The 15,185-nt window shown below is 54.1% G+C and overlaps 1 protein-coding gene across 5 annotated transcripts; it reads right to left on the bottom strand.

The window, feature by feature from the left end:
* Positions 1 to 1,354: 1,354 nt before the first annotated feature.
* ABCG4 (ATP binding cassette subfamily G member 4) lies at positions 1,355 to 14,944 on the bottom strand. Of its 5 annotated transcripts, none has more exons than XM_032167684.2 (15): positions 14,627 to 14,944; positions 13,789 to 14,038; positions 9,852 to 9,969; positions 9,603 to 9,735; positions 9,420 to 9,470; positions 9,080 to 9,225; positions 7,550 to 7,673; positions 7,324 to 7,438; positions 6,988 to 7,130; positions 5,682 to 5,780; positions 5,290 to 5,458; positions 5,086 to 5,186; positions 3,628 to 3,786; positions 3,359 to 3,477; positions 1,355 to 3,133 (listed from the first exon to the last, which is right to left on the bottom strand). In XM_032167684.2, the coding sequence occupies exons 2-15, from the start codon at positions 14,024 to 14,026 to the stop codon at positions 2,908 to 2,910; spliced, it is 1,941 nt and encodes a 646-aa protein (XP_032023575.1). In that variant the 5' UTR covers positions 14,027 to 14,038; positions 14,627 to 14,944; the 3' UTR covers positions 1,355 to 2,907. The 5 variants fall into 5 exon arrangements, with proteins under 5 accessions (XP_032023575.1, XP_032023576.1, XP_058302876.1 ...); XM_032167685.1 differs by having other exon boundaries at positions 14,710 to 14,944; XM_058446893.1 differs by lacking the exon at positions 14,627 to 14,944 and adding an exon at positions 10,737 to 10,791 and having other exon boundaries at positions 13,789 to 13,898.
* Positions 14,945 to 15,185: the final 241 nt, after the last annotated feature.

The raw sequence follows: 15,185 nt of genomic DNA, 5'->3' as shown, positions 1-15,185 counted from the left end.
TCCCGGGAGAAGGTGGCACCCAGAATGCCCTCTAAATCTAACTAGAATTCCAGGAGCTTGAACTCAGACTTCTTCATGCTTTCTACTCCCATCATAAACTCCATAAGAAAAAAAAAAAGTCATTCACCTCCAGGTGAGCACCCAACCACTCATAAATTGGACCCTAGTTTAGTTTGGGTCACTTAAGTCTACATGTGGCACAACTAGGGTGTTCCAGGCAGCTGGCAGGTTGATGCCAGTCATTTCCTTCAGTCCCCAAGCCTCAGGCCCAGGAGAGAAGAGGGTGAGGCAGTGCGCTGCTTCTTGGGTTGTCCTGCCCCCAGTCCTCAAGAACTTCTGGACACTTGCCTGCTCCAAACCCCCAGCCACCAAACCCATTTGAATTCCTGGTGGCTGACAGTTCAGCCCCGGTAAGGGTAGCCGAGTGGAAAGAATAGGAGAAGCAAAGGGGAAAGGCGAGTAAGTCCAGTGAGGTCCCCACCACTCCCATCCTAGGGATGGGGCTCCAGGGTCTTTCCTGCTTCTCACTGCCCTCCATAACCAGTAACACACCCCACCCCTGCAGGCACACCCAGGGCCCAGTGAGTCCTGAAGACAGAGGCAGGCATCATTTGGACAAGAACTCGCCCATGCAACAGACACGCAGCTCCCCCACTCAGCATGTGGATCCACCATGAACAAGTGTCATTGACCAATGCCAAGAAAGAGGACTATGGAGGTAGAAGACCTGGTCTCCAGGCCTGGCTCCTCCTCCATTCGTTGAGGGCCCTTGGGCAGGTTACTTAACCCAAGTCTCAGTTCTCTCATCTACAAAACGGGATGTCATGAAGGATGGTGCAGGGTCAGCATGGGACTCCCTTGAGATGATGAATGTGAAAGCATGACGCAAATATTTCTTTTTTTTTTTTTTTTTTTTTTGAGACGGAGTCTCGCTCTGTCGCCCAGGCTGGAGTGCAGTGGTGCCATCTCGGCTCACTGCAACCTCTGCCTCCCGGGTTCACGCCATTTTCCTGCCTCAGCCTCCCGAGTAGCTGGGACTACAGGCGCCCGTCACCACGCCCGGCTAATTTTTTGTATTTGTAGTAGAGATGGGGTTTCACCATGTTAGCCAGGATGGTCTCGATCTCCTGACCTCGTGATCCACCTGCCTCAGCCTCCCGAAGTGCTGGGATTACAGGCGTGAGCCACCATGCCTGGCGACACAAATATTTCTTAAGCTACATGTTCACTAGCTTGACAGGTACCTAGGACCTATCATCCCCTGCCACAGACTCCCTACAGCCTACAGGCATCTTGCCAAATGCTTTGAAGACCCCCTTGCAGGGCACAGTACCAGGTGGCAGATCCACACACATTTACACATTGCATACTGTATAAATATAGGTTTTATTAATAATGGGTGAAATCCCACAAATACAACTGGCATCTCTGTGTGATAGGAAGAATCTGTGGCAGGGTGAGAGGAGGTAGACAGGGATGTGTACAGGAAAAAGGGGGAAAATGAGCCCTGGGGGAGGGGAAATCAGAAGCAGAATGAGCCTGGACCCACCAGGAAAGCCAGACATGCTCTGAGTGTCTGCCACCTGGTGCCCAGGGCAGGATGTTCTGAAGCCCAGGGGCCACCTGCTGATAGGAACAGTGAAGGGACATGGACAGGAGTTTGAATGAGCAGCAGTGGCTGGGGAAGGGGTAGGGGAGTGAAGATGCCAGTATGGAGCACAAAAGGAGGGCCATGGGTGGCAGTGGCCAAGGCCAACTTATGCCCGTGCTTGTGCTTGTGTTGGGTCCTGAACTCCAGGGATCTAGTGCCCTGTGCCACCCCTGGCTTGGGAGGAGGGAAGACTTGGGGGTAGACACCTGCAGGTCCTGTAGACACCCTGGGCAGCACCAGCCTTATCCTTAGAGTCTCCAACATGGGATCCCCAGGAGGAGGTTGGCACTGTCCTCCCACCAGCACTTGCCACCACCAGCATGCCACCATCACTCTTCCTCTGCACTGTAGGGGATGGCAAGTGTGTAGGGCTGAGACAGCCTGTTCGCATGTATGTGCCTGTCACTCTGGAGAGGGAGGGAGCATCACGAGACCATGCATGCGTCAGGGGCAGCGAGAAAGGAGGGTTGGGTCTTCCCCCACTCACCCCCCCAGAATAAAGTGCATTCTCCAGTTCCAGTGGCAGGTGGGAGAGAAACACAGACATTATTGCACAGGTGCCACCAGGCCCTACCCCCACCAAAAGGATGGGGAGAGGGACAGGGCATCCCACAGCCCCAGGCCTCTCCAATCCCCAGGATTGGGAGTGGTGACTTAGACAGAAAACCCAGCTTCTGTCCTGGCAGATTGTCCAAGTCAGCCAGGGTCTAGGGGTGGGGAGAAGAGGAGGAGGAGGAAGAGACTTCCAGAGTCCTTCCCTGTCCATTTCAACATCCATAATGGGACTTCCAGAGGACTCCACCAGGGCCCAGCCCTGGAACTCCAACCTTGTAGCAGCCCAGTTTACAAACACTTGTGTGGTGGGGACCCCCAGAGGGGGCCACTTTGGTCAGTTGTAAGTGGGGCCTAGAGAGCCTGGGGCTCCCAGGCAGACAGCAGAGGAGGGTGCCATGGGCAGGAAGGAGGGAGCAGCCTCCCAGTGGTCTTTGCATGCAGGTGTTGGAGAGAGTAGGGAGGAAGCTACAAACTGCATCAACTTGGGAAGATTCCTGGGCATGGTGGGGAGTGCTGGAGCCCCCACTCCCAGAGCCCAGGCTGGGAGCACAGTCCGACAGCCAGCCTGTGGAGGAGCCAAGGGAGGAGAGGGTAGCCCCACCAGGAACCAGTGCCCAAGTCTATAAGGTTAAAACAGTCCCAAAGGGCTGGGGCTGGGGGTTTCCTGCTGCAGGGGCTGGGGTACAAGCTGGGGCAAGCCTCTATCTCTCTGACTTGACCCGGTAACGGAGCACAAGGTAGGCCAGCAGCCGCAGGGCTAGGAAGAAGATGCCCAAGACCAGGAAGTCCATGTAGAGCTTGGCATCCTCCACATCCAGCGCTCGGAGGATGCTCTGTGGCTCCCGGAACGGGCAGCGTTCCTCTAAACATGTCAGGTCTCCTCGCTCCATGCCATAGATCGTCAGGATCACACCCTCAAAGCCATACCTAGGCAGGCAGGGATATCAGATAGGACACAGCACACAGGGTCCCTGCTCTCTGAGAAAACTGCCAGAGCCCAGCTGCAATGCTGTCATCCCTGGGGTGCAGCCAGGGTGCCCCTGCCCAAAGGATAATTGGGGCAGGCAGCAGACTTGGCACAACCCAGGAAGCCCTGGGTATGGACTCCTCCAGGGAAGAGCAGAGGCCAACGAGGAGGGCAGGGGTACTGACCTGACATAGGAGAGATAGGAGCTCCATTGCAGGTAAGTGGGGATGGTCTTGAAGCTGACAAAGAAGCCGGAGAACAAGAGGACAGGGATGGCGGTAACTGGGCCCACAAAAGTGGCCACCTAGAGGGGAGGGGAGGGGGCCAAGCCGTCATAGGGGTGACCAGGACAAACCTAGCTTTCCTAGAGCTCCACCCTACCCCTTGCACCAGGCCCTGCTTCCTCCCACAAGACCTCATCCCCTTGGGAATTCCCAACTGCCAGCCCTCCCACCTGTAGGGAGTTGGAAGCAGCTCCGATCAGCAGCCCCAAAGATTGGGCCACCAAGGCAGTGGCGGTGGCCAGGGCTGAGAAGAGCAGGAAGCGGCTGGTCTCAGCGGGCTGGCCCGTCATCCAGTACACAATGCTGCAGTACACCACCGGACACACCACCTGGGGAGTGGGCACGGGCTGGGCAGTGGACTTCAAGCCAGGGGCGCAGCAGCCAAGACCTCCACTCCACCCAAGCCTGGGCCTCTAGAATACCTATTCCCAGGGTGCCCATCCTGCCTCCACACTCTTGTTCAAGCTGTCCCCCAGATTGATACACGTCCCCTTCCTCCCTGGCCATATGACTGTCACTTATCTCGTCTCACGTCTTCCATTGGGTCCACCCTGACTGCTTCAGGCACGGTGACTTTTCTCTTCCCTGAGCGCCTAAAGTCCTTCCCACCTGGACCAGCTTATTCATTATATTGTTAATTAATTAACTCTCCATAGGAGAGCCATTTTGTTCCCCCATGAGCTACCAACTCCTAGGGGGCAGGGTCTGAGCCTACTAAGTACAGTCATCGACTGCTCAAGGGCATCCAACCAAGAGCCAACCAGAGGCCAAAGGTCCAGCTTGTGCTCTTCTTATTAAGCCAAGCATCCTGTTACGGTGTCCACCCTGAGGAAGGGGCACCTTTTTCTAATTTGCACAGATGTGCCCTATGGATTACTGGTGGCCCTGATGCTTGGAACAGGGTGGCATTGGAGGTAACAACAACCAGCTAACATTTGTTGGGCGCTTCGTATGCTCCAAGCACTATTCTAAGTACTTTATATACATTAACTCATTCAATTCTAACAATCCTGAGGTAGATACTACTGTCATTCCATTTTATAGATGGGGACACTTTAGCAAAGAGAGTGATTTGCCCAAGATCTTGCAGGTAGCAAGTGGCAGTAAGAGCCAGAGAGTACACCATTTTCTACCGCCCCTAATAAGAGTTACAGAGTCATTTGTAGGGTTATTGCCCCCAGTAGCTGAGACTACAGGTGCACAACACCACGCCTGGCTAATGTTTATATTTTTAGTAGAGACGGGATTTCACCATGTTGCCCAGGCTGGTCTCAAACTCCTGAGTTCAATTGATCCTCCAGCCTCGGCCTCCCAAAGTGCTGGGATTACAGGTGCAAGCCACTGCGCCCGGCCCTATAGGGTTATTTTCATCATTTTTTGTTTGTTGTCAGTTGTCGTCACTAAAACATAAGTTCCACGTGGTCAAGACTACATCAGTCTAGTTCATTGCTATATCCCGAGGGCCTGGTACAGAACCTGGACTATGACAGGTACTCACCATCTATTTGCTAAGTGAGTAGAAGGACAGCAAAGGAAGGAAAGTGACAAGTTTGAGGGAGGCAAGAAAGCAAGGATAGAAGGAGCAAGACAAGATGGAGGCAGTGGGCAGGTGGGAGGAAGAGGCCCACCTGAAAGGGCACGTCAGCCATGGTCTTGGCCAGGTAATATGCTTTGAGGCTGTACCAGTAGTTGAGGTGCTCCCTCATGAAGACCGCCATCTCTAAGGGGACTGAGGACACAGGCTGCTTAGGCACACCCGGCTGACACCCTGGCCCCTGCCCCAAGCCCCAGCACCCATGCCCTTGCCCCATGCCCAGGGCAGCTCAGCTCACAGGTGAGCACAGTTGGCATGAGGGCGGCGAACATGAGGAACAGCATGGAGAAGAAGAGGCAGCCGGTGTTGTTGAAGACCTTGCTGGCATCGTCGCCAATATGCAGGTAGAGGAGGCCGATGAGCACGCCAATAACCACGTGGGACATGAACCGTAGGTGAGTCAGGACCTTGGGAGGGGTCATCACCAGGAAAGGGATGTGTTACAGGCCAGGGCAAGCCACAGAGTAGGCTTGGAGTAGGAACTCAGAGCTGCCCTCACAGGCACAGAGACCCATAGGCACATTGCAGGGCTGTGAGGGAGGGTCCCCATTCGCATCTCCGCTGCTGGGATCCTACAGCCCAAAAGGTCAGGCCTGTACCAGCCTCCTCTCCCCAAGCCTGACGCCTCACCGTGTCCCTGAGGATGGACAGGAAGGTCCTCTTGAAGAGGATGCAGAACTGTGTGAGGGTGCTGGTGGCAAAGGTGTGGCTTTCAATGGGATCCACTTCCTGGGAAGAAGAAATTGGACCGGGATCAGGTGAGCCTACCCCATTCACCCACAGAACACCCAGCTCAGTGAATGAAAAACCTCAGAGCTCTTCTCCAGGGCAAGGGTCCTCCAAGTCTACAGAGAATCTTCCACCATTAAGTTGTGTACCTGAAAGCTAAGCTTAGGGGTATGAATCAGAGCAAGATTCAGACAAGAAGAGGGGGCAAAAACTTGGGAGGGAGGAGATGGAAAGAAAGTGATGGACACCCGTGGTGGCTAATAATAGATTGGTTACTTTTTTAATCCATCAAAACACATTAACTCTAAGGGTATAATTCCTTTTTCGTTTTGTTTTGGCTTTTTTTTTTTTTTTTTGAGACAGAGTCTCGCTCTGTTGCCCAGGCGGGAGTGCAGTGGTGCGATCTCAGCTCACTGCAAGCTCCGCCTCCCTGGTTCACGCCATTCTCCTGCCTCAGCCTCCCGAGTAGCTGGGACTACAGGCACCCGCCACCACGCTCGGCTAATTTTTGTATTTTTAGTAGAGATGGGGTTTCACCGTGTTAGCCAGGATGGTCTCCATCTCCTGACCCACCCGCCTCGGCCTCCCAAAGTGCTGGGATTACAGGCGTGAGCCACTGCATCCGGCCGGGTATAATTCCTTTTTGCCACCAATTTTACAGTAATGTTATTTTATACTAATGATAATGACAACAATAACAACAAAAACTAACCAATCTGGTTTTCAGGGGTTATAGTGTCTCATTTAAGGAAGAGAACTAGCACTGGGAAGACGCCTGCTGTACCAGCTACAGTGCTAAGAGCTTTATGTGATTATCTAATTAGTCCTCCCAATCACCCTGTGAGGTAAGTATCACCATCTCTAAGTTAGAGAGAACAGTAAGCCACACTGGCCACTAAGCTGGGGACCATGTTGATCTTGCTTACCAGATGGGCACTATGCCAGGACCAAGGACAGCACACTGTAGCTGCTCAACAAGAACTTGCCGAATGAATATGTGAATGAGGAAACCGGAGCTCAGGGAGGTTAAATAATGTGCCTAAGGTCACAGTGCTGTTCACAGTAGGTCGATTCCAAGTCCTAGGTTCTTCCTAGCACCCAATGGTTGCGATGCCTCCGGGGAACAGCCTCTTTGGCAGGGCCACTGTCCACGGTCCAGTCTCCCCTCCCCAACTATGCCCTCTCTGCCCTCTCCACCCCTACTCACTGGAGGACAAGGGGGGCAGGGGGCAGGGACCTCGTTCTTCTCAGGGCTGCTCTTCTTCTCAGCCATGGCGCACAGCCCATTCTGCACAGCCCTGAACAACATGGGGTTCAGGTCTCCATACTCGCCAGAGGCCACCTCGATGACTGGGGACACAAAGTGGAGAGCTCAGTTTAGATTCATACTCACTTCCCAAGGGCAAGTCAGTCCCGCCTTGGGTGTGTGGGGAAGGCAGGCGATGGTGAGATCTCTACCCCTAGAAGGCCTAAGTGCAAGACCAGAGCCCCCAGGTTCGGCCCGCTGCTGTTTCCCAGCCCCTACCGACAGACCCCCACTCACTGAAGTCAGCCGGGTTGTGGTAGGTGGGGCAATGCAAGCCGAGTCCCTTTAGATAGGGGATCAGGTTGGTGACCACGCCTTTGAAGATGCACTGACCCTGGCTCAGGATGTAGAGCTGCAGCAGAAAGAGAAGGGTAAGGAAGGAACAGCGGGCCAGGCACCCCTACTGACCCCCTTCCATCCCTCCATCTCAGGCCAATCCTCCTTGAGGCCTGGAGACACTCACCTTGTCAAACATCTCAAAGAGCTTGGCACTGGGCTGGTGGATGGTGCAGATGATGGTACGGCCCCCCTGTGCCAGGGACTTCATGAGGGACACCACTTGGAAACAAGAGGCACTATCCAGACCACTGTCCAGAGAGAGGCCACCAGGGGGCCACGTGAGGTGGGTGAGGCCAAAAGAAGGGAGTGTCTGGGGTGGGGCAGCTGCTGTGAAGGGGATGAAGCTGGCAGGAAGAGGGCACTCTGGTCGCATCTGTATCCTTTATGGTTCAGGCACTTGGAGGGATACCCAGAAGCCAAGAGCACTGTTCAGTTTAATAAGCATATATTGAGGACCTGTTGTATGCCAGGCACTGGGATTACAATGATGCATAAATAAGACATAGACTCTGGTCTAGAAGGAGAGAGAGACAAGCACACAGATGATTTTGGGTAATGTGGAAAGTGCTGTAGCAACACTGGGTGAAAGAGGGGGCGGATTCAGCTCAGCTGTAGCAGGTGTTGGAGGGTAGTCAGAGAAGGTTCCTGAGCAAGCCCAGGAGTAAGAGCTAAGCAGGTGAAGGGGAGAGGGGAGGCACAGTGGTGAAGGGCATTCCAGCAGAAGACACAGCATGGGCAAAGCTTAGAGGCATGAAACACGTGGCTTGACCAGGGAATTATAAGCAACTCAGTATTATTAGAGCATAAAGTACATGACATGAGGCTGGAGAAGTAGGTTCAGACCAGGCCCTTGTAAGTCACCTGACTTTATTTCGAGGACAAGTCGGAAAGGAAACACTGCATGTTTTAAGCAGGGGAGTGAGCACTGCAGATTTGTCTTTAGAAAGTTCACTCTGGACGGGCACGGTGGCTCACACCTGTAATCCCAACACTTTGGGAGGACAAGGCAGGTGGATCACAAGGTCAGAAGTTCAAGACCAGCCTGACCAACATGGTGAAACCCCATCTCTACTAAAAATACAAAAATTAGCCGGGCATGGTGGTATGTGCCTGTAATTCCAGCTACTCGAGAGGCTGAGGCAGGAGAATCGCTTGAACCCAGGAGTCAGAGGTTGCAGTGAGCCGAGATCGTGCCACTGCACTCCAGCCTGGGCGACAGAGCGAGACTCCATCTTAAAAAAATAAAGTTCACTCTAGCTGCAGTTTGGAGAAAGGATTGACTGGGAGACACCGGAGACAAGGAGATAAGAATCTATTGCTGTCCTAAACTTAACATCAACATTAGAGATGCGGCAGGGCAAATCTGAGAGATATCAAAAGGAGGCAGAATCAACAGGACTTGGTGACTGATGGCTGAGGGTGACTGGAGAGGGAGGTGTCAATCAAGGAGGACATCTAGATCTCTGCCCGGGCGAAGGATGGGGCCGCTCACAGCAACAGAATTGGCAAGGGTGGAGATGAGGAAGAAGCCCTTATCTTGGCCCCAGGAGGCTGTGAACAGAGGCTCTGGATCATGGAGAAGACACAGCCTCCAGCCCTGGCTCAGGGCCGAGAGGAGAGGGGTATCCTGGTGGGAAAGGGTGGAGAGAACTACCTGGTGGGCTCATCAAAGAACATGACAGGCGGGTTGTTGACCAGCTCCAGGGCGATGGCCAGACGCTTCCTCTGCCCGCCAGAGAGTAGGGCTGTCCTCGTATGGGAGCATGACATCAGGCCCAGTGCCGTCAGGATCTCTGTCACCTGGCCCCACCCCACCCATGCCAGGTCAGCTTCAGAGTCTCTGCTTCCCCCAGGCACCACCCCAGCTTCAAAAAGCATCTCCCTTAAGTCCATTGTCTCGGCCTAGGCCACCACTCTCCCACCCCCAGCTGGGGGCCTTGAGCTCAGCAGCACCACAAAAGGGAGTGGTCCCACTGCCTCCCTCCCCCACTCACCAGCTCCTTCTTCACCTCCTGCTTCTCACTCAGCTTCAGGTTAGCAGAGACCTGGGGCCCAGAGAGTAAGCGAGAAAAGTATGTATGGGAGGGAGCTCTGCCTTGAACTCTCCGCCAATGGTGAAGGTGGTGACAGCAGACAGAGGGGGTTGCTGGGAGGAGGGGTGACTATCCAGCCCTCACCATCATGGCTTCCAACACTGTGAGGTGCGGCAGCAGCATGTCATCTTGCATGATGTAGCAGGACATCTTGCGGAAGGTCCTCAGCTCTCGTGGCCTCCCATTAACCAGGATCTGCCCTTTCATTCCAGACTCCCTGCAGGGATGTGGGTTGAGGATGGGGGTCAATGCCACTTCAGAATACCTTCTGTGTTCCCCGAGGGATACTTCTTCCTGAGTCCTGCCTCCATTCCACCCCGGTCTCATCCTTACCTGTATCCTGCCAAGATGTTCATGAATGTAGACTTGCCAGCCCCTGAGGGGCCCATGATGCCAATCAGCTCCCGGCGGCAGAATTTACCTGAGAGGCACTTGAGAAGGGTCTTATAACCTGCAGTGAGGTGGGGAGGAATTTTTGGTCAGGCTGCAGTGAACAGAGGTACCCCCAAAATTCTTAGGAACAGCCATGGCTATCAGTGAAATAGGTAGTCCCTACTCAGTGTGATTGGGTTAGGATGGAGGAACAACCTTATAGCCCTGGCAGGAACCCATCCCTCTCATCCTGTCCCCCTAGAAACGACCACCACTAATATCAAAGTACCAGAGGCAACAATCCTCTTCTGAAGGGCGTGGGAAAATCCACACATCTCATGGATGGGCGTGGAGAGGGGATCAAAGCTATAGAAGACCCTGGTCCTCTTCTGTAATCACAGTGGCCACTGTCTCGCCCCCTCCAGGAAAACTCCCACTACTGCAGCCCGAGCTGGCTGCCTCTCCTCTGTGTTTCCATAGCACCTCTCCTATGCCAGCATGTTTGTTACTTGATGTGCCTGTCACTTGCCCCGCTCTCCCAGCCTCTTAGTCAGTGAGCTCCTTGGGGGCAGTTCTCACTTATCTTGGTAATCTCAGCAGACTGTCTGGCCTGTAGTAGATGTTCAGTAAGTGTCTGTTCCATGAGCGTGAGTTCTCAGAGCTTTTCCGTAATTCAGAAAAAGCCGTCTTCTTTGCGCTCTCTCTGCCTACCAGGCTTGTCTCTCTAGCCCCTATGTGGCCCAGTAAAATCTCACCTTTCATTCATTCATTGGAAGGCAGCATATGCATTTAGAGCACGGTTTGGAGTCAGGTGGATCTGGGTTCAAATTCTGGCTCCACACTTACCAGCTGTGTGACCTCGGGCAAGTTGCTTAACCTCTCTGAGCTCCAGGTCCCTCATCTGTAAAATGAGGATGATAGTACCTATCTCATAGGGTTGTTGTGAAGATTCAATGAGATAATATATGTAAAACACATGACACAGTGCTTGGCACATAGAATGCATTAAAAAGTGACATTTTACTATTAATTCTACTTGATAAATGCTTATTGATATCTACTATATACCAAGCTCTGTACCAAACACTGGATAAAAATTGAGGAAGACACAGTTTTTTATATTCAAGAAGGTCATAGTCTAAGTAAGATAGACAAACAAAAAAATATGAAGAAAAATAAAATTAGGGTTATAACAGAAGTACAAAAAATGTGCTGTGAGAATGCAAAAAAATGGAATTGATGTGAGTCGGGAGGAAAGGGAAAAATCAAGACTGGCCTCATGGAAGAAGTGGCATTTGAGCTAAGCCTTGAAGGATGAGCAGGATTCTAAAAGGCAAAGGGAAAGCAGAGGCCTTCTAGTCTTTGGGAGGAAAAGCTCTGTGATATAAAAGTATGTGTATATACACTCACAATCCAAGGAACAGAGGGCAGAGCCTACATGGAGTGACCTGGTGAGACATGCAAGTGGAGGGGAAGGATGAAGCCACCAAGGAGGGCCTTGCCTGCGATGCTGGCAGACCTGCCTCATAGGTGAGGACATGCCAATCCCTTACCCAGCACCTTGCTCATTGCCGCCCCCTCTAGCCCCCACAGAGCCCAAGTCCCTCCCCACTCCATCTCCTTAGTGTCCTTAGTGGAGACAGTGAAGGGATGGCATATTTAACCCTCCCTCCACGACACCCAGGACTGTGTTCTGGGCCTGGCTGTCCCTCTGGATGCTTCCCGTCAGAAAGGGGAGCAGCTCCTGCCCGCTGCCAGGTCCTGATCACAGCAACTGCCTGGATGGTACCCATGGTTTACAAAGCTTCAATTGTTTCTCTAACAACATGGGTGAGGCAACTGGGGCCCAGAGACATCTAGTGACTCACCCAGGGTCACACAGCAAGTTCTTTCCTGGGAGAGGGAAGCCGTGGGCTCTAGCCCTCTGCCTCAGTCCTTCTCGCCATCAATCAGAGACATTTGGTGGCGCACTCCAGCATATGCCTTTCAGAGCCACTCACAGGAAGTGATCTCTTGCAGGAGAAGAAACTGGCAACGACGAACCTTCCCCTCAATTAATTACAGTAGCTGGTTGAACACTGAAGCCTAACAGAAAAATCATCTTACATTTGCCTCTCACAGATACCATCTCAGCTGAGCTTCACACAAGTCTGTGTATTCTTATCATCCCTGTTTACAGATGAGAAAAGCAAGGCCAAGAGCGGGTACGCAGCCTGCCCAAGGTCACACAGCTTATAAGTGACTAGGAACCCATGTCCCACAACTGCTCAGCACAGAAGAGGCCAGCCAGGCCCTTGGGCTGGAGAGACACTGGTATTCTAGTTCTGCCGCCATCAGTAGCTCTCTTTGCAATTTTGTCAAGTCACTTAATCTTTAAGGCCTCTGACTCCTCATCTATAAGGGAAGGATAGTAATATCTATTCCCAAGGACTTATAGGGTTATTATGAATGTTAAGTGAGATTATTAAAAATAATTAAAAGGAAGCTGTTTTGAAAAAATAAGAAATGCTATACATAATTAGGGGAGATGATAACAAATCCTTACTTGGGAAAGGTAGAACTCCCCCTCTCTCCATCCCCCTTGCTTTCTTTCCTTTCTGCCTACCCTTAATTGCTTTCTGTCCTCTAGAGAAGGGGAGAGGGATTCAATGGAAAACAGAAGTCATCGAGGGGAGGGCAGGGGGCAGAGAAAGGGACAGCAGATGAAATAAATGGCAAAATGGCCAGTAGAGCAGAATGAGGCTGGCAAGGTCAAAAGGAGGGAAGGGCCAGATGAGGGATATCAATCTGTGGCTGGTGCATGGAAGCAACTGGAGGGCTTGCCCGTCTAGACACATTTTTTAAAAAATCTTAGTTTCTTCTTAAAATTATGAGGAAATGAGAGGGCTAAGGAAATAACTGCCTCATCATTTTGCCCAGAGCTGGTCTCAGGACCAAAAGAGGTTGCTTAGGGACAGGGCACACTGGGCAAGAAGCCCAGATGCCTCAGTTTCCATTGGTTCAGCCATGTGACCTTTTGGTCACTCATGGGAGTCAGGATTTGGAGAGTGCAGAGGCAGATCATGCTCAGCCCTGCTCTGAAGCACCCCAAACCTATTTGTTAAACCTCTGAGAACAATGTCCCAGCCCCACCCCTGGCCCACACCCAGGCTCTGGGAAACAGCCTCAGCTTCCCTACTAGCAGCTAAAGCTGCTCAGGGTAGGGGCTGCAGGGGCTAGTCAGGGTTCACAGGAACCTGTCCTCATGGGCGGGAAGGGGGAGGTGATGGCACTGCTGTACAGGGAAGAGATAGAAAAGAACAATGCATGGAGAGCTGGGAAACCAGGCTTCTGGTCTCAGCTCTACCACTTACTAGCTGTGTGACATTGGTCAAGTTACTCAACTTCCCTGGGCCTCAGTTTCCTTATTAGTAACATGGAGATGACATCTATCCTGCCAAACTGCCACCTTCCCTGCTTCTGAGCACTGTGGTAAGAATGGAATAAGATGACAGGAATGAGAATGTCTTTATAATTAGGTCCAAGGATATTGCTCAACCCTGCAGACACAGCCCCCTACTTTTTCATACCAGCCCTCATAGGTAGGAATCCTCCATAAACAAAAGAAGGAAAACTCATCAAGGACCACTCAAGGACCAGAGGTCACGGGATCTCTTTAGAAGATAAAGCTTCAATAACCAATTGCACCTAGTATCCCATGGTGCTCACAGGTGTTAGGGAGCGTAGATCCTTACACCCCAACAGTGCACAGTGAGCAAGGGGCTGGGGCCCAGATTTTAGTGTTTCCACAGAGCCCACTGGTGCAGGACTTGACGAACATGGGACACCCAGGCCTCATGCTTCTGGAAAGGCAACTCAAAGAGGGCCCACGGACTCCCCCTACTAGGCTGTTCCCTACCCCTTTTGCGCCAGCAGGGCCCCTCCCGCACGGAATAGGACAGCTCCACGAACTCGATGTCCACGGCTGAGCGCTTGGGTAGGTGGGAGAAGCGCTGGGCTTCAGTGATGTGGTTCTCCACCTTCTTCAGGTGCGTGGTCAGCACAGGGGGTTCCGCCCCGTCCTCCATCGTCACGGTCATGGCCACAGCCCCCGGCCCTAGTCCACAGCCCACGGCCTCCAGCGCCTTCTCCGCCATCACGCCACCGGCCTGCAGGGAGAGGGCCTGCTCAGTTTGGGGCAGACCACCGAGCCCCGCTCAAAGCTCCCTGGCGTTCTAATGCTTCCCCCGCCCCCACTCCCCACCTCCTTCTCGGGGCAGATCCGCGACTGTTAGCCCCGCACTTTGCCCCCGCCCCCCACTCCCCGCACGGAGACGCTCAGTCCCGGGCAGCCCAGCTCCAGCCTGGCCCCAGCCCGTCCCCTTGAAGCCCTCAATCGCTCCTTCCTCCCCGCGGCTTTTCTAATCTCCTTACCCCGCAGGCCAGCAGCCCCTGGGGACTGAAGGGATAGGGGGCGGGGGAGAAGAGGCAGCCAGCGGAGGCTGCCTGCTAGGAGGTCGGGGTAGCAGGGTGAGGGCAGGGCTGACCAGGGGAAGGCGGAGAGGAGGAGGCTTCAGGCCTCCGGCTGCGTCCCACTCCCCATCCCTTGGCGCGACGCCCAGGCCGGCCCCTCCCGCCAGCACCCCCGGGCCCGCGTGCCCCGGGCTGTCCCCAAAGCCAGGCGCACCACCCGGACTCAAAACTAAGCGCCCCACGGCGGCTCAAGCCCCCGCCCCATCTCCCGCATGCCTAGTCACCTTGACGCGCCCCCGGGCCGGTGCGGGGCCGGGATGCTCAGCGCTGCCACGGACCGGGGACGGAGAGCCGGGGCTCCCCTTACCTGCCTCAGGCTGCAGCACCCGCGTCCCGGCTCCCAGTCCCGGCGGCCCGGGCCGGGGCGGGGCCGGGGAGGGGCAGGCGAGGCAGGAGGGCCGGCCCTCGGCTCGGAGGAGATGGCAAGGATGGTGAGAGGCGGTTGGGGTCGCGCCCCGACTCTGCTGGGCTGTGCACACCCGCTTCCCAGAGCCTGGTCCCGGACGCCGTGTCCTCCGAGCCCGCGGGGCGACTGCGCTCTCCTACCAGCTACTGCTCGCCGGTCCCGCCGTTCTTAAAGGGCCCGCGTCGCCCGGCAGCCCGCAGGGGGCGAGGACGGCAAAGGAGAGAGCAGCGCTTGCGGCGCGGGGGCCGGAGGAGGTGCAGGGGTGAACTCAGGACTGGGGGTTGATGGCAAAGGGCCGACTTGGAGGCAGTGAGGAAAGGAGAGCTGGAGTCACTCCTTGGGGACAAGTCCCTGGAAGACAGATTAGGCAATGGTGT

This window comes from Hylobates moloch, unplaced genomic scaffold (assembly GCF_009828535.3).
Source record: "Hylobates moloch isolate HMO894 unplaced genomic scaffold, HMol_V3 SCAFFOLD_11, whole genome shotgun sequence".
Taxonomy (NCBI): domain Eukaryota; kingdom Metazoa; phylum Chordata; class Mammalia; order Primates; family Hylobatidae; genus Hylobates; species Hylobates moloch.
The sequence above is the reverse complement of the archived record's forward strand: the minus strand, read 5'-3'. Positions and strand labels throughout refer to the sequence as shown.